General features: G+C 41.3%; 1 protein-coding gene across 1 annotated transcript; it reads right to left on the reverse strand.

The window, feature by feature from the left end:
• Positions 1 to 1,991: 1,991 nt before the first annotated feature.
• CCDC80 (coiled-coil domain containing 80) lies at positions 1,992 to 24,128 on the reverse strand. The gene is made up of 8 exons (XM_069019915.1): positions 23,293 to 24,128; positions 21,027 to 22,924; positions 16,670 to 16,826; positions 12,225 to 12,361; positions 11,450 to 11,598; positions 8,156 to 8,259; positions 6,447 to 6,527; positions 1,992 to 3,783 (listed from the first exon to the last, which is right to left on the reverse strand). Exons 2-8 carry the CDS (start codon positions 22,914 to 22,916, stop codon positions 3,437 to 3,439), a joined length of 2,865 nt encoding a protein of 954 aa, XP_068876016.1. The 5' UTR covers positions 22,917 to 22,924; positions 23,293 to 24,128; the 3' UTR covers positions 1,992 to 3,436.
• Between the last annotated feature and the right edge of the window lie 2,246 nt (positions 24,129 to 26,374).

Consider the following 26,374-nt stretch of genomic DNA (forward strand, 5'->3'; position numbering starts at 1 on the left):
ACTGCTGTCTGAAAATGGGTAAGGATTTGCATCTGCTTAGCAGTAAAATAGGGTAAATGGTAACCCAAAGCATAACATGCAAATCTTTGCAGCTGCACTATCCATGGCCATGGTAAAATTTAGTGTGTAGGTGAGATTTGTTAGAGGAAGTGACTGTGAACAATTGTCAGCTGGAGAGCAGCCCTGGTGAGCAAGGGGGAGCAATTCTATAGAGTTATATGTTTCAGATTGATCATGTGATATCCCACTTGATTAAATATTTCCACTATATGGAAACCATTCCGTGTTGGAAAGCTTAACTTACATTCGCCCAAAATTACAATAGGGAAATTTATGAGGATGGTTTTGGAGAGCAGCACTAGTTTGGCACATAGTCTTTAATGAATACATTGGGCAGAGTGCTCATTCTAAGCTTTGGTTTAGAGCCCAGATTCACAAACGCTTGAACTTAATTGCTGCTGAGGGTGTTATGTTCCTCCCTCCAGGCTTGAGGAAATAGTTCACAAAACATCCCAGGAAGAGAGGTGTGTTCGTGTTTCTCTTGCTTGTAACAAGTCAGTTAGAGAAATATTTATTTTGGTTAATTTCAGTTATTTTGTGAATGTAACAGCTTCAAAGACAGACTGTGGATAAAACCTGCCATCTTGGAGCTGAATCAAATGCCATAAATAAGTATAAGAAAAAAGCTTTTCTTTATCATGTAGAATCTTCCCACTAAGGTATGTCGAAATAGGACCTTAATCTCAGTAAATCTATCCTTGGAGTGATGCTGCAGGGACCGATCCAGTGATCTGGATTTGATTTGTTTTGCCAAATGAAGGCTTCATTTGGAGAAATGTAACTCCTGAATGCTTATAGCCTGCAAGATATAGTTGAAAGAATATTTTGGCTTGGTGTTCCTTCTGGCTTTGCTTTTAGTTTTCCATAGGGAAAAGTAGGTTGCAAAATCAGGATTTTAAATCATTGCTAAAAGTTTCTGGTGATTTGGAGTCATTTTGTAATGAAGGCAGAAATAGGCATCAGAATGTAGAATGATACAGAGTCTTCTACAAATTCTGTGAATATTTGGATGTGTAGTTTTGGTTAAGAGCCCACCCCCACCTCCCTTGATAAATGGACAGCTTGTTTGGAGTTGTCTTTTTAATGCAACTCCCACTGAATGACTAGGCTGGGTTTGGTACTTGCACAATTTAACTTTGAATTTCAGACAGGGGTATAAAAAAGAAAAGGCCATTTGGATCAGGTGCTGCACTCTTTTTTTTTTTTTTTTTTTTTTTTTTTGTAAGTTAACCCTCTCAGCACAGGACATTTAATTTATGTGATTTGTAGTGTGAGTTAAAAGGGCTTTCATTTAAAGACTTCACATGAAAACAGGATTACAGGAAAGTTTAAATGAACTCCTGAAAGAAAGTGCCCCAAGGGCATTTTTCTTTCTGTCTACAGGAGGTGCCTGTTAGATGTCTGGTATACTTTCCTCTGCTTTTGCTTTAGGCAAGGAAAGTTAGGCAGCTGACCTTGATACAGTGATGCAGTAAGCTCTTGTTTTCTAAAAGTGAGCTACAGGACACTCCATTTTCTTCTAGAAACCCTTCCATCCTGTGATTCTTTTTGTTTTTTTGAATTTCTCTGTCCACTGCTTTCAGCTGTGGAAGTGCTGTCACTGAGAGCTCAGAAGCTCTGCAGGCAAAAATCATTGTCAAATGCCTTCCCCCAACTAGCTCCAGTCACCTGAGAAAGGTAAGTCAGGAGCTGTACCCTGCACTGACTAGACCTTGTGATAGGGAGGGCAGCCTGCTCCAGAGGGTGACCAGATTTGTAAAGCTAAAGGCCTTGTGGCCATCTGTCTGCCTTTCTGACATTCAGAAGGGCAAGTAATGCCTGACCTTTTGTGACTTAAATTTCTAAAGAAGGCATCTGGTTTGGAGTGAACTTGTTGCTTTAGCCAGTTTTGTTTTCATCTGGGAAAAAAAATCAGGAAAATGCTAAAAGTCAAAATGCAAAGCATGCTCTGGCCAGCTTAGAGCTGTAGTTTCTCCCTGTTCCTGTGCTACTGCTGTGATGGTGATACCCAGTACGAGTGCCCTGTTGTGTGCATCTATATGTGATGTGCACCCACATCATGGATTATAAAAAGAAATGTGACTGGTCAGGCACACCTTTGACATCAGAAGTGACTAATGTGCCATTATAAAGGCTGACATGGTATTTTCACTTAAAGATATTCCATAATCTTTCTGCTGTATCTTCAGTGTTTAGAAATCTAACCCCAATGGTGTTGAAACCATGGCTATGCATGCAGTTCTTGCCACTGGTTTCAGTAGGGTAGGGTGGTATTACAGCTCCAGTGCCCAAAGACATCACTGAGAAGGGAGAAAAAAAACATTTCTCAAAGTGTGGCAGAAATAGAGATGGTTTAGCAGATTAAATTAATCTCAAATACTTTTATAAACATTTAATCCAGATCACTTGTATAGGGCAGGGTGTGAGAAGAAGAGGTAAAAGAAAATTTGAAATTTAGAGTAATAGTTTAATTAAAAGCATTATTATAGAGAGCTAGTTACAACTCATTGAAAATATATGTGAATGAGATTTCTTTTTCTGATGAAAATAATGCTTTTCAGATTTTTGTATTTCAGACAGTGCTAATCCTGGTTGGTGTTTCCACTTAGCTCTCATTAACTTGGATTTAACAGTGAAGTGGGCAGGACCTAAGAGAACAGGGACCCCAACTGAAAGAATAAATAGCCATGCAGTAAGCTTTGTAGTTAAGAACTTTACATTGTATTGTATTGGAACAAGTTCTGCCATAGCCATAAATCTTATTTTCATTCATAAAGTCAGCTAATTACAATGTTAATGCACTGTAGAAGGGATGCTGTCTTTTTAAACAAGATGTTTCAAAAAGATTTTTTTATTGTTGTTGTTATTATTAAAGAGCATGCCCCATGCTTCCTTCTTAAATTTTTCTTCTCTGGGAGAGACCCAAAGTGTGGTTCTTTGTTTCTTTTCATAAGCATAATGACATCACACTTTCCAATAAATATACTTTTTTCTCCTTAGAAAAAGTACTAAAAAGCACGTTGTTGGACAGTTTGTTTCCTGCCCTACTGTAGTGCCCATGGAATGGGGCTATGGGGTTTTTTTGTTTGGTTTTAATACAAACAGCACCCGCTGATGGCCTTTGTTTATAAAGGTTTAAAAATGTAAAGGAGTCTTTATTGTTTAAAGCTTCAATACTACTGGTTTGAATTGCTTCACTGTAAAGGCTTCTGCATTTTTGGAGAAGGCAAATGACCAAAGTCCCTTGATTGAACAGTAGAAGAACGAGGCATGGATATTTAGGTGGCCTGGGAAGATTTTCTGCAACTGCCCACCTATTGCTTGGATAGCTATTGTAAGACAGACATGGGGGCGGTCAGAGGCTAAGTCGCTCTGTTCAGTATGGATATCCATGGTGGTAACTTCCGTGGTGACGGTAGTCGTCTTGGTAACCTTCCTGGTAGCCCTGGTGGTAGCTGTGGTAGCCATACCCGCCATACTCATCATCGGGGCACTGCATGCCCAGCGACTGCTGGATTGTCATCTCCTGGCGCCGGAGCTGCATGGAATCAATCAGGTCATACACAATCGCCATAGACCACATTGGAGAGGGATACCAGGATTTGACGTTGCCATCTTTCCCCACTAGAAGCATGGAGAAATATTCCGGGCTAATTTGGAAATAATTTCGAATGTCTTTCACCAAATTAGCCGGGATGTCTTCTCTGTCTACAGTTGAGCTTCCTAGAAAGTGATCACATAAAATCAGCATTAATATATTATTTAGGTGATGATGATTATTTGTAGGTAAAACAGTTAGCAACATGAGATAGGATACAGCCCAAGAGTTGGCAATATAAGATGCTTATAATTTGCAAGTTCAGATCCATTTCCTGGATCCAAAATGAAATTGCTCTACTCTGAGCTAAGGATGTATTTTTAACAGCTTTTTCAGGTTTAGTAAACTTGTCTTTATTCTCTAGGCTGAAGCTACTGTAGTGTGGTACATCTTTTTGTCACCCAAAATCCGTGAACTTCTTTGGCTTCTTTGCAGCTAGGGTCACAAGTTTATGTATTGCAGAAGGCATATGTGAACAACAGTGAAAGAAATCATGGAATTGAAGTGTGATAGAGGAATTGCTGGATATAGAGCCTTACTCTTGAACTGTCATGGTATGTGAGGTATGGGATGTGGTAGATGTCATTTGCTCTTCAAAGTATATTTTCTAGGGTAAATCTGGTGAACTCCAGGCTTTTGAGTGTGAAGTGTGTGTTGGGTAAATGAGTAGAAACTGTAAAGCAACTGAGATCAGTGAGCACATATATGCATAGTTGGCTTGGCAACCGGACTCTTACACGGTGGCACCCTTTACAGACTTGAGGTTCTCTGAAAGAGGTCAGCAGGCAGATGGTTAAGGGTAGCCTGGCTGATACAGGCTATATGAATTTTCAGAAAGCTTCAAAAGGTCCTTTGATAGGTTGGTTGAAGCAGAAGCAAGGTGGGAGTGAATGATCACCTGTATTGGAGGGCGGTCATCGGTAAAGTTCCATGGCTGTGCTGGGACTGGTGCAGTTCCATGTATTTGTAAATAACTCGCACGGGATATGAGCATGGAGATTAGTATACTGTGAGTGTGAAGGTACTTACAGTAGTAAGAGTGGGAGATGATTGTGAGGCATTGCAGAAGATCCTTTAAGACTGTATGACTGGTTAATAAAATTATAGAAGAAAATCTACTCAGATCAAAGTGATACACTTGGTGAAAATTTTTCTGACTTCACATAAGAAGTGGTGAAGATTGACCATTACCACTTGCCAGTGAGTTCTTAGGGCTATGAAGGAGAATTTCGTGGAAGGGTACTTCAGTACTCACTAATGGCCAAAAGCAAAACCAAATGTTATAACCATGAGGAAAATAATAACAGAACAGTATTATTATTTTACTATGGAAACCTGTTATTTGTGTGCATCTTGAACACTGCATGAAATTCTGTTTCTCTCACCTCAAAAGACTATGGTAGAACTGGGGAGAAAAGTCAGGAAGTCAACAAGGTTGATCACAGGTTTGGAATAAATTCTGTATGATTCTGTATCCAACTAAGTAAAGACTGCAATCTTTCAAATAAATGGTTTGGGGAAGACCTGCAGAATTGTCAATATTACTGCAGGGAAGGATAGGGATTAAATGTTTGCCTTTATCCCACACAAGAAATAAGGGGAATCAAACAAAGGTGTAGGGGCCATGCTCAGGACAAATAAAAGGTATCTCTGTAGAAGTTCTCACAGGAGAACACGTTCTAGGAGTCAACATCAATTCAAGGGCAAATTAGACAAAGATCTGTTGATCTTAACAAATAGGAACTATAAACAAAGTAATGAAGCCTCCAGTGAAAAATTAGTGGAGGCTGCAAGAGTGTTGATGGAAGAAATCTGACATCAGCTTCCTCTGTTTATTTTTTCTCATACACGGACTTAATGTAGAAGTGCTATAGAAGGACTAGAATGCTTTCATGCACAGAGCAGTTGCAGCACAGATGGGATAAATAAGCCTCTTTCTGTCTTTGTTCCTCCACTGATGGAGGCAGTTGTTTGGATTAGGTAGAAGAGGAACCTGCAGCATTTGAAAAGTCCCCACTCTCTCAAGGATATCTACCTGGAGTAGTAGCTTGCTGGGATGCAAGTGGAATAATAAAGAGACCTTATAAGAAAGATGGAGAAAGATGTTTTACCAGGGCCCAGAGACAGAACAAGGGGTATTAATTTTACACAGAAAGAGGGTAGATTTAGATTAGATATAAGGAAGAGGTTTTTTAGGATACAGGTGGTATGACACAGGAGCAGGTTGCCCAGATGGATGCCCTGTCTCTGGAAGTGTTTGAGGATAGGTTAGATAGAGCTTTGATCAACCTGATGAAGTGAAAGGTGTCCCACCCTATGGCAGGGGATTGGAACTAGATCATCTTTAAGAAATCCTATTGACTCCAAGCCATTCTGTGAATATTAATGAGGGATCCCTAGAGGAGAATCTGCTGAGTGTGTGTTCTATTAACCCTACAAACTTTTGAGTGTGTAAAAGGCACATACATCCCTGTCTTTAACAGCAAGGCTGGCGGAGGAGTGTACTGGGGACTGTAAGCTTAGGTGGGAAATCAAAGTGTGAGATGACTTTCAGATATTTGTGCTTTTCTGTCCTGAAGAACATGACAAGAACCTATATAATGTTTAGCACAGAAACACCAAGAAAGCTTTTTGTTTGCTTTTATGTCATCTTGTTTTTTAAAAGAAACAAAGCAAAAGAGGAAAACAGTCATACTCATCCCTCTGAAGAAATTACAGCAAAGAAGCACTCAGCACTGAATAATGCCCTTCATGCATAGTACTGAAGAAAGTGGAAACAGTCACTTACCATTAATTGGATACAACTCTAAGACACCTCCAATATCTTCTCCAACTCCTAGCAATTTGAGGATAGTTATGTGGCGCAGACCTGTGGAGGAAATGAAAGTTTTGGGTCAGACCAGACCTTTCTGCGTATCCTTGGGCAGATTTCAGTTTAATCAGCCTGGTCTGTGCTTGCTAAATTAAGGCCCTGTCTCAGCTAGCCCTCCAGGAGAAAGAGTTACTGACTTTTGTGGAGTCCCTGCCAGTCACATCACCTGTCCCAAACATAAGGATAAGCTGATGTGTTGAGTAAATGTGGTATCAGTTGCATAAAGCTGTTTCAAGGACAGCAGCATCCTGGTGTGGTTCTGTAGCATAGGGATACAACCATCAGATACGCCAGTAAATTGTAGAGGCCATTCTCCAAATTCAGAATCTTCCTGTACTGTTTTCTTCACTAGTAAAGCTTTTACTTACCATACACACAGCAACAAATTATTTAGAGGCAGTATAATCTATGCCAGTTAAATTCTGAATGACTATGAGGAATAGCTTATGACAGATACTCCCTTCTTCCATTTGTTCTGCACAGAGGCTTGGACTGTTGCTTTTGCTTTGAACAAAGACCTTAGGGACAGCAGAAACTGTTCATATTACATGAGTCAGTACAATCTACAAAATCTTTGATGTAACTGCTTTTACAGCTTGGAGGTAAGATGCTTGGAAACAAACCACTTAGTTAAAACACCCATTGACAAATGCTTTGGAAACTCACTGGATTGTGTTCAAGCTGTCCCTACCAAAGGGTGGGGATACTCAACTATTTTGATTACGTTTTATTCTTCAGAAAGCATTTTGCAGTGGTTCATGTCACAGTTTACTTTGGTACTTTCCAAATGAAGTGGTGCTGATACTCTGAAAGCCAGGTGATTATGAATAAACAATCATACTGTGAAGATCTCCCTTCTGGTGTAACTGAAATGCATTGAAATAGCAGCTTTTGAAAGGGACCTGTTTGATTCTGTTGAAGGAGTCAAGTCTAGACCATGTATGGTGTGTGCATTGCTAGGAACTTAAGGAGTAAGGCTCTCTGCACTTCATGACAAGAAGACAGAAGAGCACCTCTGGGTCTTGTCCTTAGTTGTCTCCTAGAGGAGCCCTTCTCTCTCTACTATGTTAGTTGGATCTTAAGTACCTAGTTATGGGTACTTAAGATCTTATCTGGGTACTTATCTTAAGTACCTAGTCTGGGAGGGCCTTTATTGGATTAAAGTGGCTTCCATTAATATTTTTACAGATTTTGGCAATGAAGCAGTAAAGAAAAGAAAAAAACCCTGATGTCCATGCATCTCCCTGATGCCTGGCCAGTTCTGAGTTGGGTCTTAAAGGATCTGCCCTTACGAAAGCATTTTCCTTGTGTTGTTAATTTGTGCAGTACAAAAAAACCAAAACCAAAGCAAAATAACTGTTACTCTCCTGAAGTACAAGCCTGAAGAGAAGCTTTGGAGTGCTAGCATTTTCTGCTACAGTACAAATGATTCCAGGGAACACTTTGTTTAGCTGTCTTAGGTGTCAGTGTGCTGTACTACCTGCTTAGCACAATCTTCCATTTGGATCTGGAGGAAAGTTTTCAGTTGTCAGACTCCTCAGGTTCAAACTTGAGCAAAGGAATCCATCACATCACCAGGAAGGATGTGGTTTGGGGGAGCAAGAATATGATTCCGTTTGACTCACCAAAATTGCAGGCTTGTCCACTGAGAGCAGCAAGCTGCTGGGAATAAGCCCAATCTTCATCACTGGGAGCAGAGATCACCACCAGCCGCCTTCTCCATCGGAATCTGAAAAGAGAGCGTGGCCATGGTCAAGACATGTGACTCAAGTTCTCTCAGCATTTCTGTTCTCTGTAGGCTGAGACACATCATCTCTCACAACTTCTAAGTAACAGCTGGATGGGAAATCTTCCCAGTTCTGTCCATCACTGGGAGAGGATAAAGCTTGTTTTGAATTTTACAGCTCCAAAACTTTCAAAGAAACACCTGCGGTGCTGCTCCTTCACCAAACAAACACTGCAAAGTTTACAATCTTTGCTCAAAGCCCCCTTCAGTAGTTACAGCAATGCTGAGAAGTGTATATTCAAGAGAGAAAGATTCCTGTGGAATTCCTCACTAGGCATTTAGCTTTTACATCATTCACCACTGCTGGAACTGCACAGTTATTTTGCAGTCCAAGGGCTGTCTGAGAATTAGGGCGTATCTTCATTTCAGACATAACTCATACTTCTGTGTAAATAATCACTGACCTCTTTTTTCTTTCCTGCACCACGTTTGCTCAAAATGCCTTTAACCTAGCTTTAAATCTGAGCTTGCTTGTAAGTGTGTGGTTGTGTCAGTCTGTGGCTATATAAGGCATGCATGGGGCAATAAGATAAATCATGGAATCTTTCTTTAAGAGGGACTGCACCATCTACCCAAGATTTTGCACAAGGATCTCCTTCCTTTCCTGTCGAGGAAAGGCAGTGCTATAAGGGCACTTGAAATCTTTAAATTTCTAACTGTGGGGTTTTTTTAATACTCTCTCAACAACTTGTTTCTTGAATATAGGTACTTCTGCACTTAACCTAAAAAGTCAGATTTATAGGAATTTGCAAAGCTGCAGAGATATTTTTACAGCAGGAAATGATCTTTTAAATGGATGCAGATGTTACTCTGCTATAATAATAGCCTGCCTTTCTGCTGTACCATGTGAAGATCTCAAAATGAAGGCTAATGCAAAGGGTCAATTCTGCTTCACTTAAGAGAAGCTGAAGGTGTGGTGGGACTTGCTCAAAGTCAGGGAAGAAGTTGTTAGAAGAGCAGGGCATGCTGATGTCTTTGCTTGTTGATTGGTACTGGGGGTTTTTTACAGTTAGAAAAGCAAATCCTTGAAAAGCAAACCTCAATTTTAATCTTTCTCAGGAGGAACAGCAAAGAGACATAAATGTGTGTGTACAGTCAAGTGAACAGGAATGAGGAGCACTAAGGATCACATATGTGATGTGAAGAAAAGGAAGGAAATTTTGTGTCATTCTGAAAATGGGGAACAAAATAATCTTTGTGCTATTTTGTACAGAAAAGCACCTGGTTACCTATGAACAGTGAGTGAGAATGTAGCCATTGGATCATATTTTGCCTAGGGAAAAACTGTGAGTCACTTTAAGATACTTTTCTACTGCTTTCTTGTTTTTTTTTAATATCTCCTTTGGAGTTACACAGAGCTGAAAAGTGTTGAAAGCCACTCAAGCTGTTTATTCTCCTGCCTGAGGAGCACTTGGTGTGCTTATCTGGGACTACATCTTAGAAATTAATTCAGTTGGTCCTTCACAGCTGTTAGTTCACCAACAATAAAGTACAGATTTCTGCTTTATTTCTGACATCAGAAGCCATGGACCAATACTCCTGACAAATCTGCCGGATCCTTTCCTGTGTGGATCCTTTCTTCTTATACCTGTCTTGCATCCTGTTCTGATATGTGAGCCCAAAGAGCAGCACAGCCAGTGTCTAGGTCTTAGGGGGAACTCACCCCCAAACTCAAGGTTCTCCTCCTTCTACATGTGGCTTTTAAGCATTACTCAAGCTGGCTCTGGCTCTCGTGGTCTCCTTTCACACCAGGCAGGCTTGTTAAGAACAATATTTGCATTATTGTAACTGACCTCTGCAAGGAGCAACACCAGGGAGATGATGCCAGGGCCCTTGTTCAACTGGGAACACGATCTTGGACAAAGCTGGAATTAATTTTACTGGGAGTCTGACCAGTTAATGTGGCTAGAGAAGTCCACCCAATATTTAAAGCCTGATGCTTCTTTCACAGACAACAAATGCATTCTGTGCAGCAGCAGTGCGGTTTATAGATGCAACATTCTGCATTTTTTGTGCCCAGTTTTCTAATGTGTGTTTATTACTAGGGCTGTTTCCAAGCAGAGAAGGATTTGGGGCCTGTCCTTTTCCAGTATACAAGCTCTTTTTTGTGCTGATCAGCTGTTTCCAAACTGTGGTTCTTCTTGGTGGTCTCAAGGATGAATCACTGGGACCTAAACAGGAGGTGGTGAGGTGGGTGGAGTGGATCTTGTTAAAGGTTCTTTTTCTTTTGAAGTGGCCATTGAATTTTAAAATGTTTATGAACCAACAACCTATTAATTTACTTGTTGCTCCTTTCCTCCTCGTCATAATCCATCATGCTGCCTCAGTTACTTTTAAAGCTGTCTGGCAGTGTATTCCCATGGATTCTGATAGTAGGTGAGGAGGATGCAGTTGTAACAGGAAAGGTCTAGAATGATGGGGTAGCACTAATTTCATGTCAATTACCCTGTGATAATTGAGAGAGGGCTATAGCTGCACAGCTCTTCTGTAGGTCTGAATGCCCACAGTCCAGGCACATGTATTGCCTGGAATTTAGGTCTCAAGATAGAGTAATAACACAGCATATAGAGATTGCATAAACAAAATTGTCTTTCTGCAGAAGGTCTCCAACATTTTGCAAAAGACATCTGCAAGACCTTTAATCATATGCATGAGTAATACTGGCAAAAAACCAGATGTTATCTCAAGCAGCATAAGAAGGAAGTCAGAATTAATTACTGATTTGAACTACATGGAAGGGATTAGAATGGGATTAATGAGATTGGGATGGTTGATGATCAAAACACATAAACACTGTGCTTCATACATTCAAAACATTGAGCTAACATCTGTGAATTAATCCTTATTTGCTCTTCTAATGCAAATCAGTTTTATTATCTCCATGTCATGATGGGGAAACTGAGGCACTGAAAATCAGTGTCCAAGGAAGATGCAGTTAGTCAGGAAACATGCTTCCTGACTTCCAGCATTCTATACAAGACTGTGTTCAGCTCTGGCTGCATCTCTGTATTTACTTAACATTGTAAATACTGAGAAATCTATATTTAAAAATCCCAGAAATAGTTACATGGGTATTTTTCCAGTACAACAATAATTCATAGAGCTAGCAGCAGATAAGAACAGAAGGTAATACCTGGATAAGAAGCTCTCAAGGGATTGTTTCTTATCTTCTTTGCAGACAATGCCCTCTTTTTTCTGTCTTTCCATGTCTTTAATTCGTGATTGGAAGGTGTCAATCAAATCAAACACAGACTTCATTGCTATGGGTACTTCATAGTATTGCTGTTATGAAAAAAACCAAAGCAGGTGGATATAAGGATGCTCATATTAGCAGCCCTTCTACATGTATCACAGCACCATAGGACATTTAGATATCCAAGTATTCGAATCTGCACACAGGCAACAAGGACTAAAACAGATCAGAAACTATGGAAAATATAACTGTTTTTGCAGTCAGACTGCCCTTTGGAAGTGGTGTATTTTCAGTCTTTGCCCAATGTGATAAGGCCAGGACGTTGCAGTTATTATATTCTTTTGTAAGGCCATTCAACTAGAGGATTGTCCTTATGCAGTGTGGTGTCATCTCGCTGAGCAGCCAAACTGTGTTTTAGAATGCTAGACGCTACATTAAAACCCTGTCAGCTGTGGGAAGGTCCTGTTCCTCACCATTCCAGCAGAAACACACAATTCCTGAGATCCCCTAAGTGCAGAAAATGAAGATAGCTACCTAAGTTCTGAAAATGTTGCTTACTGTTCTTTTGCTTGTCCTCCAGCAATGACCAGCTCCTGCATCAGTCTCTGATGTGCCTCACATGAAAGCCTGTAATTTCCTAAATTTTTCAATTTTTTTCATATTTTTCCAATGTGTTTTCTTTTAAGAGAGCTGAGTTCAGAGCTGAAACCCTCACCTTGACCTTCATGTCAGTGTCTGTCAGGACCATGAAGAAATCATTGTAGGTCATCCCATACTCTTTCCTCAACTCACTGATGAGCTGCTGGTCCACAAGATCTTCATCTTCTATCACTTTCATGGGCTTTTCATTATCTTAATGTGAGGCAAAGGAGAAATAAAAATAGTCATGGAATCACATAGCACTCTGCCTTTAATTTCACCTCAAAAGAAAGGGGAGAATTCATTTCTCAGAAGCTCTCTTCCTGCTGCAATATTCAATGTATCACAGACCATGGATGTGGCACTATTGACTTTTAACTGTCCAGTTTTCCATCCTAGTATTCTTTGAAAATCAGTCTATCCTAGGGCTCATGCACTTCAGTATTTATCATGTGTACATTCTTTTGAAAAATCTTGCTTTTTTCTGGAAAGATCTTTTCGATTTTTTCAGTATGCTCATACATGTATATGCACGTCCTAATCATTTCACCCACTGAAATGCAGCCACTTCTGTAATTGAAAACAGAAATTTTGACAATGTGCACCATGTGCAAATGAAACAGCCTAGGTGACTTGGGTCACTAAAATATAGCTAGAACAGCTTGAGGTTGGCCAGCAAACTAGAGTTAACCTTACCAGTCTTAAAAATTTACATGTGAGATTTAGTGACTACAAGAAACCAGAAACTATTTAACATGTCTTGAATGCTGCAGTGCTGGCAGCATACCTCTCTAGATACCCCACTTTGGCACTTCCTCCTCCTCCTGCTTGCTGATTCTAGCAGCCTGACAGGCGAAAACTTAATTTTGAGTACCCCTTGTGCCTACTCAGTGGTCCTCTCTAAGAAAACATTCAGAAACAATGAGCAAAGGACTTCTGAACACAGAGATTTGAAGACAAGCCTGTGGAGGCACTGAGGTTCCTTACTTCCCATAGAACCAGGGTATATTGCAGTCAAGTCCTGAAAGTCTCTGTCATCAGCACAGCCTCAGCTGTAGCACCCAGCACAGCCCTATACAACTGCAACAGTGCTGAAACAAGCCTCCATATGCAATTGTGGGCCTTGAAAGCTAAAGACAGGCTAAATCACACACCAAGTGAAATGTCACCTGGGCACCAAGAGCTCCCTGCAAACTCTGCTTGCCTGTGCCCTGTGACACCACTATGAATGTTATATTCATATCCTCACTTAGAAATCCCAGCCATGGCTTAAGTGACCTGCCTGAAGGCAGAGACACAGCAGGTCATCAAGAGGCGGAATCCAGAGGTACAACTCTCCAGTCCCAGAGGTACAACTTTCCAGTTCCTTGCTCCATAATTATTTGCCATCAAATAGAGATGAGATTGACTGATTCAAGTGGGGCACGCAGCAACAGGAAAGATTGGAGCCATACAACAAATAATTTAAATAGTTTTCTAAATATACATAGGTTTTAAGGGTCATACTGATCTGATTCAAATTTTGCGGTACGTCCATCCTGTGTATAGACTGAATGAAACTTCTGAATTAAAATTTTGGGAAAATGTTTGAATTAGAATCTGATCTTTAGGTTTCACACCTTGAACCCACTGTTTAAAAAAAAAGCCAAGCCAGCAAATACTAAAATTTGGTTACACTTATCAGGCTATATATCTAACTTGCATGATTTTTCATGGTTTTATATACCTCAGTTGAAAGTTTTGTAAAGAATTAACAAGCAGTGTTATCAGCTTTTGATTGGATGGGTTGCTGGATATGCTAATTGGTTATTCACTTCATAAAATATATGTAAATCCTGCATCAGGTGCTTCACAAGTGAGATTTATGTGTTACTAATGGCAAGTATGACCATTAAGACATAGACCAAAAGTTCATGTTTAAAAGCAAAGACTGTCTCGTTGGCCTAGGTGGCGATAGAAAAGTTGTTGTTGTGAAATGTGATGGAAAACAGCTGCGGTACAGGAGTACCTTAGACCAACTGACCTATGGCACCCTTCTGCTTTAAACTCTAGATATCAATATGAAGTTAGAGTTTCCTTGTTAAGAGATCACAGGATCACAGAATCACAGAATCACAGAATCACAGAATGAACTAGGTTGGAAAAGACCTCTAAGATCATCTAGTCCAACCTATGACCTAACACCACCTCATCAGCTAAACCATGGCACTGAGTGCCATGTCCAGTCTTTTTTTAAACACATCCAGGGACGGTGACTCCACCATCTCCCTGGGCAGACAATTGCAGCGTGCAATTACTCTTTCAGTGAAGAATTTTTTTCTAACATCTAACCTAAACTTCCCTTGATGCAGCTTAAGACTGTGTCCTCTCATTCTGTCACTGGTTGCCTGGGCAAAGAGACTGACCCCCACCTGGCTACAACTGCTTTTCATGTAGTTGTAGAGAGTGATAAGATTTTCTTTCAAAATTTACAATGAAAGGAAGAAAATTAAATTGCAGAGTAATACAGAAAATTCTGTATCAAGGAAAAAAGTAATGCCACAAAGGCTGTCCTGCCTTCCAAACTTGGAAATTATTTCTGTGGAGAAAAAAGAAGTTAATCTAATTTAGTCTTTCCAAGTCACTACTTGTCCCTGACCTCCGCCTCATAAAGGAGTCTGGGATCCACACAAAGAACCACTGGAGCTGAGACTCTGCTGCTACCTGCAAAGTCCTTGCTCACTTTGCTTTTTCTCTGAAACAGTGGGGAAATGTTTCTCCATACATCTTTGGCAGCTAGAAAGGCTGGGAAGATGAGTTATCTTTAGGAATAATTCCAGTGAGGTCACAAAGAAGGCCAGCAGGTTGTTTTAGCAGTCCAGTGGCCTAATAGATGAGGTATTAGCTTTGATTATAGGATGGGTAGCCAGGGGCTGATGTTTAGTTGATTAAAGCCCTGTTCGCATAAGCTGGGGAAAAGAGGCCACATTGCTAATTTGGGCTGAAGAAAAGGCCTCTGCAGCGACACTCAGTTTTTGTGTCATTCCAGTGGGAAACTGGGAAATACTCTCTGGTTTCACTGTGAGCTAATCTTGACCAGTGTCACTGAGCTCTTTCATTCACTACTTCTAAATGCATTTGAAATCTCAAGTCAAAAGTCTTCTCTGTGGACTTTTCTGTTGTTATCATTTGTATTTCAGTCCCAAGATGCAGCACTCCAAGTAGACCTCATCATGCTGGGTGCTCAAGCTTCTCACTACAGCAACATACTGTGTACAAAATATTTCTTAGGAGCTTTTGCTGCCTCTGATTCTCACAGAGAATGAGCCTTGAAGAAGTCATACAAGCAAGAAGGGTAGAGGAGAAGGGGAGGTAGAACAGAAAGATGTTTGTATTATTTATTTGTATTGTATATATTTCTATAAAGGTCAGGATTTGTTTTTTTGGACAAAACTGTAAGATGAACTTCATGTAAGGTTTAATCAATACCCTTCCAAGTCTCCTGTTTTTCTTCAACAATTTAATTCCTCCTGTGAGAACTCAGCTGTTACATACACTTGTGTGGTTTGGGGAAAAGTTTGGATGTAGGTTAAGTTTGAAACAGGCTGAAAGAGCATGGTCTGTGTCAGAGTGAATATCTGAATATTAGCCAGACTAGAGCTAAATATAATCCTAAACAGTCCACTGGCAGGCAGATGGGTCTAGGTACACAAAAAGTGACCTTGAGTAACCTTGGCCTGATGTGGAAAATCCTGCACTGCTCCAGATTTGTCAGGGAGGTGCACAAATGGACAGTCTGGCAGGATTTGTTACTCACTGTCATTCAGGGACACAAGGCTAGGTCCCCTGCTAGATCCCATCCCTCTGAGAGTAACAGAGGCACGGCTGGAAGCCAGACATACATCTGTGATCTTCTGGCCATTTATATGCCAAACCTGAAACACCCTGCAGCTGGTTTGGTCCAGAGCTTTCTCATCCATCACACATCTTTTCCCAAGGTTTGGTAAAACCAGATGAACTTTGAGGGGAAGGATGTGGTGGACTTAAAAGCAAAACTAGAAGCTTTTATTCTATTTGCAGTATAGAACTGAAGAATATTTGTATTTCTTTGACTTCATCCATCAAAGCATTCACAGTGGTGTTAACCTTTAGCTGCAGACAGGAATGAGATGGTTCACATGATTCAAGAGATACCTAAGCTTAAGTGCTTTGCTGGACTGCAATGTGAAGTCTTTGTCCAACCACTATTACTACAAAAGGACAGGTTTTCACTGACTTTGGTGGGTGCTTCCCCAGGACCTGAACATTGACAGCAGTTGTTTAAAAGCTGCCTAAGAGAGATGAATGCTCAGTGTCACCTGTCTACATGGAAACTCTGTATGTAAAGAAGGTGGCCCCAAATATGTCTAAATGAGCTACTTTGCAGGTCCTGCATAGTCTTAGATTTTGACCCAAGCTGGGGCAATTTCTCCCTTTGCTGTCTGTATTGTGCCCATGAGATGGAAAGAAAATATTGAAAGAAAATATTAAAAGGAAAATAACCTAGCTGGAAGTGGTCAATTTTCATGCTGCTGTTGTTCATGGTGCCAAAAATCGTGATGACTGAGATCTTCCTCGTTGCCATCTTGCAGAAGCTCTCCAGGTACTCGTCTCGCTGCTGTACGTACATGGTGTTGTCCGCCTTGGGCGTTGTGATCAGCTGGTTGTTGGCAGAGACAAAAGAGCTTGTTTAGTATCAGGAATGAAGGCAGATGATTATTTTACTGAAGGAGAACTAGTCACTGTCTGCAAACTGGGCTCTCTTTCCCATAAAGCTGTTACTTATTTGTGTTTGGAGTGTACCTTCATGTCCAGGCCTGACCCAAAGACATTCAGCCAGCCACAGGAAAACATTTGGAAGCATGTAGAGCTGGTTCCACCAGCTCCTCTGCTGCTTCTACCACAATGCTGGTAGAAGAAATACCACTAGATTTTACAGAAAGCCCTGTAATCTCCTTTTATCCCTCACCCTGCCAGTCCCACCAGGTCTCCCTCACAGCCTTCAGTGGTGCTATGAACCTAAGATTTTCCCCTACTCACTCACAGTTGAAGCCCTGGGAACATGGCAGCTGCTCTGCCCTCATCCCATGGTCCAGGTGGGGCTCCCATGGCTGTTTTGACTGCCAAGGAGTGAGTACAACTAGGGATACATGAATATTTATGTAAATGATGGCCATCTAAGAAGACCTTGAAGACTTGCTAAGGCCACTGTGACCTCATGTGAAAATTACTGATTTTGCTTTTCTTTGTTCTAAGCCACTTTGATGTCTTATGGGACTTATATTTGCTCAAAGGTACAGCCGTGGGTGAAAAGGAACAATTACAACAATAAAAGTATAAAAAGCTCTACATTTTACAGTACTTATTTCAAAACCTTCTAAGGATTGCAAAGATTTCATTTTTAAAAAGTTTAGAGCACATGACTTAGATCCTTCATCAGTGACTGAGATGAAAATATTCCAGGACAGGGGTGTGTGTAACAACATTCAGTGGTGCTATGCAGCAGTTTCCAGCAAAAGGTACCTAGGAATGCTGCACCTCTAGCAATGTAATCATTCTAACTCACAGCAGTGAGCTGCAATCAAGCACCTGCCACTGATCCCCCAAATACAAAGGGGGCTGGAATCTGGATTCAAGTTTTATGATTTAAGATCACAAATAATCACCAAAATCCTTCAACTACAAATTTGTGCTTTAATCTGTAGCAGTGTTAATAATTTTCTAGCTGCCTTCTGAAGTTTGTGGGGCCTGAAGGCTAATTTTTATGGTACGCTCTTTATAAATCCAGTTCATCAATGTGAAAACATTTCTGGGCTTATAAAATCTGCCTCTCATTTATGCAAAAGCCCCTGGCATGACTACAGCATTGGAACATGAAGGTGAATGACAGTGACAGACACAAAGAGGATTTGATTTCTGTGCTACAGCATGTAACACACTGCCTTTAAATTGCATATAAAAATGCTTCAAATGAGAGAAAAGGATCATGAGAAGGGTTTGAGGACTGAGATGAAAAACAGACCATTGGTTTGTATTGTCTCCTCCTAGTTTGGGGGGTCATAAGCTGGAATGCAGAGTCAAGCCTGAATCTGATCCACTTCATCAAACCTTGTAGAACAAAGCAAACTTCCAATCAAAGCTTTGTGCCAGGACTGTTTTAACCCAGGCTGTATATGCACTGTCTCTATCAGTGTTTTCATCACAGAATCACAGGATGGTTTGGGTTGGGAGGGACCTTCAAGATCAACTTGTTCCAACCCTCTTGCCAAGGGCAGGGATACCTCCCACTAGACCAAGTTGTTTAAAGTCCTGTCCAGCCTGGACTTGGACACTTACAGGGGTACAGCATCCACAACTCTCCACAACTATCACTCTCCTCCTTTTTTATAAGCTCTCGTTAGGTACTGGAAGGCTCCTGTGAGGTCTCCCTGGAGCCTTTTCTTCTCCAGGGTGAACAACCCCAACTCTTTCATCCTGTCTCCATAGGAGAGGTGCTCCAGCCCTCTGATCATCGTCCCATTTCTCGTTTGCATGCATGCATGTGTGTGTGTGTGTGTGTGTGTGCATAGGCATATATGTGCATGGGGGTATATATGGAGTGTTACATGTAAACTGTCAGTTGGCATTTCACCACAGAGAAATAAACAAAAAACCCAAACTCACTAGGCCAAAGTTTCTCAACATTAGTAAGACTGCAGTAAAAGCTCCACTGTAGAGAGGTGAGGCTGTGGGACTCAAAACCCATACATTTTTTTCAGTTTCTGCACCTGGGACCTATATTTGTCATTAATTGAACTTAACCCAGAATAGCCTTTAAAATTCCAGATATTTGAAATTCACACTGAGATCTGAAATTGTTGATGATATAGAACTTAAAAATGCATGTCCCTTTCAAAAGATCTTTGGAAAAGGACTGAAACAATGTCCTTGGGAGCCAGTCTGAAAGACAAGAGTACAGCAAAGCAATGGGGAACAAGTTGGGTAGAGCCACTTCTGCAGCAATGTGGGCTAATTCTCTATACAGGTAGTTTGAATCTCATGAATGACAGAGTTAATTGTAAGGATTGTTCTCCTAAGGGAACTGAACAGTTTGATAGGAAGGGATGCAAATAGGAATGTGTGTGCATTCAAAGAAGCTTGAGAAGTTCTTTGTTTTCCACATGTGCAGTGCATGGCAAAGAGAAAGTAGAGTTCAGCCACTGCTTTTACTAATAACCAAACCAAACCAAACCTATTCTTCAGGGAACTTCAGAGTAAGCAGGTTGAGGATGTTATTAGGTTCTGGAAAAGTGAAGTGCAGCATGGCATAATCATTTGTCTTTAGTCTGTTCTGGCCTGATAACCTGAGACTGTGCAACTCTTTTCTCGGAGATCCAGCTGTGAGGTGGCCTAGTATCAGAAGGTTCAAATTTCAGGCAATCCTTTAAGTTGCCAGGACTGTGGTGGTGTTATAAATTAGCAGCCTGACATCTGTGAGCTTTACTTTTGGCTCTTTTATTTTCAAATTTGTTTATACTTGTCCTGGTGTTACGTATATTCTTGGAAACCACAACACTGAGACCAAATTTCAGGGATCCCAACTTCTGCATAGTTTCTTTCTCTGAGCTTTTGTTTTGGCTAAATATTAGTTAACAAGTAACTAATAGGCCTTATTGGCAAAATTCATTCAAGTTCAAATTTTTAAAATATATGCCTTTTTTCCACTTCCAGTGCTAGCTCTGCAGAGTCCCTACAGCTTGAAGAACGGGGAGGGGGAGAAGAAAGTTGCCTTGTTTTCAGGCCCATGAATCATCAGCAGAATGATTCATTAAATTCCAATGGCTGAAATCTTAACTTGGCATCTTAGCTTGGCACCTTAGCTATTTGTATTGGGATATGGAGCACAAAAGTCAAAGGTGTTTGTGGCAATGACTATTGGACAATAACCGTGAAACAGGCCAGCTTACAGTAGGATAATTTCATGAAACCAGCTCCCACAATAATATTTTTAAAGAACTATTTTCCAAAGTGTACCTTTCAGGATATGTGTCATCTGCCAGAAAAAACATTTATACTACAACTAAAACTGTTTCCTGTCCCAGGTGAAGTGGTTTTTATGATAAGTATTTGGAAAAACATACAACGCTGTTAAACCTGGGGACAAGTAACTCCAGACCATGCTGAAGTTCTCATGCTTGAAAACTTCCTGGCGTGTTACAGTTTAATAAAAACAGCAGGAGAAAAAACAAACCAAAATAAAGTTTGCACGGGATCTCTGAAGATGTCTAAGAGATCTGAATGCCAAATTCCCATCAGATCTTAATCTTGAATTCCCCATCCCTCAGGGCATCTGATCACAAGCCTTTGTGCATATCCTCAGTCAGCCTTGCATTAGTATTGCCAAGCCACCTGGCTTGCTTCCAGCTTTAGGACACCAGCACCAATATGAAGCAGGTGTGCCAGCTGGCGGGACATGGAGAGCACTGAAATGTGGCAACTTTGGCAAGTACCCCCAGGTGATGAATGGATGTAATCCACACTGGTACCTCATTTTATTGATCATAATGATAAAGATCCTGACACCTACATATCCACTGGAAACAAGATAATCTGCTATATGGTGGCTCATGGAAGTAGCTGGGAAGAGGTTTTAGCCTAATCTCTGGATGACTGATTTTTATAGTGCTTGTAAGATTTCTGATATGAATCTGTGAAAGCTGTTGAAAATGATCATTTGGGCCTACAAATTTTACCTCTTGAGACAAAAGCATCAAAAAAGAGTAATACAAAACCACTATAAACTTAAGCTTCCACATATTCCTACTAGGAGGGAGATGTGATTTCATTTAGGTAATAAGATTCAGATGAATGAATTACTTACAATGAGCCGCCTCTTGCCTTCAAAATATTCCAGGAGGCTGGTTGCTGATTTCCTGGGAGGTTGTAGGAAAGTCTTCTTGTTGGGCTTGGGAAAATCCTCATTCTCAGTCCTGCTTCCCTTCTTCTTCTTGCTGCGGTCTTTGTCCTGCTTGCTCTTTTTCTCAGCTTTGGCCTTCTTGGACTGCTTTTCACTCTTCTGCTGCTTGTCAGGTCTGTCCTTCTTCTTCTTCTTCTCAGGTTTATCCATTCGCTCATGCTTCTTTGATTCTTTTCCTTTCTTTGGGGGAATATTTCCAGCTGCAAACTGTTCCTCTAAATGGGAACTAGCAGGCTTGCTTGGGTCATATTTATCTTCATACTCATTACTGAGTATCTTTTCTTGGGTCTTCTTTTTTGGTGGTTTAATCTTAGTTGGTTTGTGTTGCCCAGGTGTGACATTCAGGTCCCTGTGGTTATAGTCCTTTCTGTCAGTTCTGTTATCTTTAAATCTACCCACATTTGCCTTTGTATAGTGCACTGAGGGTGCAGTTGGGACTTCTGTGAAAGTGTCATAGTGGGCAGCCTTGTTTGGTTTCCGTGTGGCTGCCGGTTGTTTCTCTGGGTGGCTGCGCTGCCGGTCCCTGCGGTTTTTTTTCCATGCAGCAGAGTAGAAGTCCTCAGAGGCTGTGACTCGTGGCGTGGTGGCGTCAGGGGCTACTGGCAGCCTGTGGTACTCTGTGGTGGAATGTGACTTCATGGTCCAGGTCCTCTGTGTGCTGGGGAGGGGTGTAGTTGTTGTAGACTGGCTGGCTGTTGTCATTGCACGGGTGGTGGCACGAGTAGTTGTGGTGGTGGGAGGGAGGGTAGTGGTCCTCACTGTAGGCTGAGGAGTGCCCACTGTGGTTGTCATTGGTTTCCTCACAGTTTTGGTCCTTGTTGGCTGATAATTGCTCTTCCTTGGATCCTCCTTCCTTGCTGACACCTGGACATGTTCACTGCCGGGGGTAGGCTGCATGGTGCCCCCATTATTGCCTTCCTCAACCACTTGCCCCTCCACCCCAGCTGCTTTGCAAGTCTGGATGAAGCCCTTCTGCCTCATCTTCTCAATTTTTCTGATGGGGTTCTGATCAATGACTTCATACATGGCCTCTAGCCTGACTGGATAAGGATACCTTTCCTCCACTTGCAGAGTTTTCTTCAACAGAACCATGCCAAATTTCCCTTTCTCCAGTTTCAGAAAGCTCATGAGCTTAGGTATGAGGGCAGGATCTAGTGGCTGTTCCAGGATTTTTCCTTCATTGGTTATCCTTCTAACTTTTCCGCCTTCTTCCCCTTCTTCATGGAACAACACAATCTGCTGGATGTGCCTCTCAGCCAATTCACAATAAACGTCATTTTTCAGCAGGCTCATCATGAGCCGATAGTAGCCCTCAGAGGCATGGGGGGCAGAAATGACCCACACCCGATTTTTCCCTGCAAAGCTGGCCAGGACATTGGGAGAACTTGACCCTGAAGGGAAACGCACCACTCGTGACTGTGAGGCAGAGGATATCCCTTCGTCCTTAATCATCTCGGACTTGGAGTATTTGGCTGCAGCTGTGAGTCTCTGTACCAATCTCATTCTGGTCCCCGTGCCCCTGGCCTGGGAGCGTGTTTCCCCTTGCAGGAGATTGGCGGGTGGCTTTGGAGGTGGTGAAGAATCCCTCTTGGTGACAGGGTGTTGAGGATTTGGGCTTGAATTCCTCAGGGATGCTCCAGACCTTCTTAGGAGGCTGCTTGAAGCCCTGTAAGCCAGGGGCACTTTCCTAGCTCCATGCCTCCCTCTTTCCACTAGCCTCTCTGTCTTCTCAGAGCCACACACTAACCATGCTGCCCACAGCAGGGCTAAGCTGAGAGCTGGCCTCCAGTTCATTGTGCAATCTGTGTTGGGAGGGGAGGAGAAAAATTAGATGTTAACACTATGATGATATCTTGCACAAGGGATAAAAAATGCAAAGCACAGGCTGGCTATTTTGTGTGATTTGTAAGTGCTTGATTACACCTCAGTCCTGCCCTAGTGGCTTTGTACATTTTACAGTTATTTTTGGAAAAACACAAAATGGATCACTTTATGAAAAAATGAGATCATCCTTCTGTAACACGATATTGTCTGTCTAAAACAACACCGTGATCTGCATCCTTCTCTCTCTCTTTTTCTCTCACACTCCCACTATATATACATGCAAAGACACACAGAGAAAGGGTCCCGTACGTAGAGCAGAAAGACAAGAATTTGACTTGAAACTTACACTCTCAGGGAAGTTCCCCTGCCAGAGATGAGTTTTCACGTCTTTTTCCTTTAAAAGGAGACCAATGCCATACAGCTTTACTGTTGTTCAGTGCTTTATCTTTATGCAGCCCAACAGGTCCCAGAGCCTGTTGTGTGTCTTTTAACTTTCTTCTTCACCTTCTTGACAGGCGGGATGAGGTTAGCGGAAATTTCCTTTGTGATCTCTGCTTCTCCATTTACCTGCAGGTCTGGATTTTTGCTGTACCGGTTACCCACACAGGCAGGGATTTCATTTAATAAAAGGGAACTCCTGGCTGCTCCAAGTCTCTCTCTTTTAAACTTCCCAAACCTCCTTCCCACTCCTTACTTCCTCAGTCCCGTTTAGCTCCTTTGTTTCCAGAGAGGAAAGCACCAGCACTAATATATTTTCCAGGCTGAAGAAAAACACAGGAATGTGATGCTGAAAAAAAAGAAAGGACGTTTCCTTTCCCCTTTCTCCACACTTCGACAAAAGCAAATTGTAAAACACCCGTCTTTTTTTCTTCTTGGCTGGCCGCGGTCCCAGAAATGTCAGGGCAACCCCAGCCCTGCTCCGAACCAGCCTCAGACAACGGTGGCCACTGGAAATGGGGGAAACTTCACTGAGGATTTAACAGCTCAGCAGAACCCGCCTCCTCCCCACTCCGACACAGGGAGGGAGGAGGAGGAAGGCTCTGGGGGTTGAAACACTGCACAGCATCACAGAGCACTTCAGAGAGGGTGACTCCAGCCTTAACTCTTTCCTTCACGCGTCCCAGCTCCCTGGTGTACTCTGACCTTAGCTTTTTCTTTCCTCCCACCAAATGGACATTATCTGGATAAAAACTAGCCCTGTGAGAAGTGTGTTTCTCCATCAGTGTCAATAACAGCTCTGCTGTTTAAGAATTATTATTTTAAACCTCATTATTTCTGCCTTGTTTTTCCCCTTTTCCTTGTTTTTTATTTTCTGGGAGTTCCTCAGTGAAATCTAGTTTTTCTTCACTTTTCAACCAATTTGTCTTTCAGATCCTTATGTCTGTCAAAGTATTCTTTCCTCAAACATCATATGGGCATGACTGTTTGTTAATTTGTAGTTTTTAAAGAGATCAGGTTGTTTACTATTGTACTAAAATTAGAGTCATATCTATTTCCCGTGAATGGGCACCAGCAATGAAAAAATAAAAAGAGAAAAGGTACAAAAATACCTACAGAGACAAGGGTAAAGGCAGGGTCATGTCCTTTGCTCTCCCTTCACGGTGTAAATGACACCATTCTATTGAGCTGACGTAAACTGGCACAGCTTTCCTGCCAACACCTGGTCTTCAGCTGATTCACACTGGCTTCAGTGTGCTGTGCACCTTCAGTGTAAAACACCACTTAATTGCAGTTGATGAGTAACACCTAAAAATATCCAAGATCTTAATACTACTTTAACTGTTTCCAAGTTTTTCCTTATTGATAGGGATGCTGTTACATGACCATGGTAACACATTGGATTTGACTTCAGTTACATTGTCTGGAGCTAAAGGTGTACTTTCTAATTTCCTTGAAATGAATGTTTTTGAAGAAAAAAAACTTACTTTCTATATTATTTTCATAATTTTTGTTTAGGTTTTCAAATACACTGATAAACTTTAGTAGTGCTTTTGCTAATATGCATTCCCAGTTTGTGTTTTGTGGCCAGTGGTTTGCCCTGGAGTCAGGGGAGAATGCTGAAAGCCTGTGCTCATATTAACATGAGGGTAAAAATGCTCAGCCTTTCCCAAAATATCCTATCCTACATCCACTGAGAGGTAATGGGAATGTACCTCTCACAAGGATCACAAAACTGGAGTTCTGTGGAGTAAGGGTGAGCAATATTTTCCACTTAAATTAGTGTCAAACCTGCTGGTTTATTAATCTTGACAAGGAAAAAATGTCGTTAAAAATGACACTGTTTCATTGTGGCATTTTAAATATACTGTAATTAAAAATGAGGTTTTCATTTCAATATTTCATCCAGTTTCATTACAAAGATTTTCAAAAGAAGTGACCCTACAGTGCTGAAGCCAAGTATTTAGTTTGGGGTAAATTAATTAAAAACTTTGAACTACCTCAATTTTCTTGGTTTGGTAATAATTTGAAATCACACAGAGGCAAAACATCATTCATCTGTGCAAGTCTAATGATGCCAAGGAAAATACACTCAGTACTTGACAGCAGAGGAAAGAAACAGATTTCCATATTAGCTTTGCTGTCTATCCTATCCAATTATAGATATGCTGAAAACTTCTGTGAGGACTTTGCCAACCTGATTGAAGAAGTAGCATTCTACAGAATCTGCCTTAAGTGTATCAAGGGTGGCAGATCAGTGAAGATGATAGATTGTAAGGCAGTTGTAGGGAGGATCTAGCACACAAGAAAACATGCAACCATGGGGATTATTCTCAAGGCTGATGTTTCATAGTATCTTTGTCCAAGGTGAGGAATAAACTTGAAATGACTGCTGGAAATATTTGACATCAGAATTTCTTAGAAATTTATACAAGCCAACAGGGGACTCCTAGTAAGCTGAACATATATTTTAAAGGGCCCACTGCAAGGTTATACAGCAAGAAGAAAAAATAAAGACATAAAACATACATAAGATAAAGAACAATATGCTTGAAGGCAGCTATTCAGTAAGAGACCTAAAGGTCACTGTATATAAGCCCCTGGAAATAGGCTTTTGATGTAATACTGCAGCAAGGAGAAAGTCTGCCAGCAGCCCAATGGGAAACTGGGAAGTCATATGTAGTGTCAATAACATGATTTATGCTGTACACATCAGGCTTTTCAAAAGGATTGCAAAGGGTTCAAAAACAGATGTGATGGCTGGATATGATCCTACTGAAAGGGAGGTGGGGAATTACCTATGTGGAAGGCACAGCCACACATTGTTCGTGATCTCCGCATGCATACACAGAAAAGAGATATCTGCAAAGAAATTGCTTTTTAACCCAGCAGAGAAAGGCAGAAGGATAACCCGTGATTAGGAATTAAATCTTGCTAAATGCAGAGTTGAAGTAATTGCAATTACTTGACATTTTTACTAATGATCTTAG

Source organism: Aphelocoma coerulescens, chromosome 1, assembly GCF_041296385.1.
Source record: "Aphelocoma coerulescens isolate FSJ_1873_10779 chromosome 1, UR_Acoe_1.0, whole genome shotgun sequence".
Taxonomy (NCBI): Eukaryota; Metazoa; Chordata; class Aves; order Passeriformes; family Corvidae; genus Aphelocoma; species Aphelocoma coerulescens.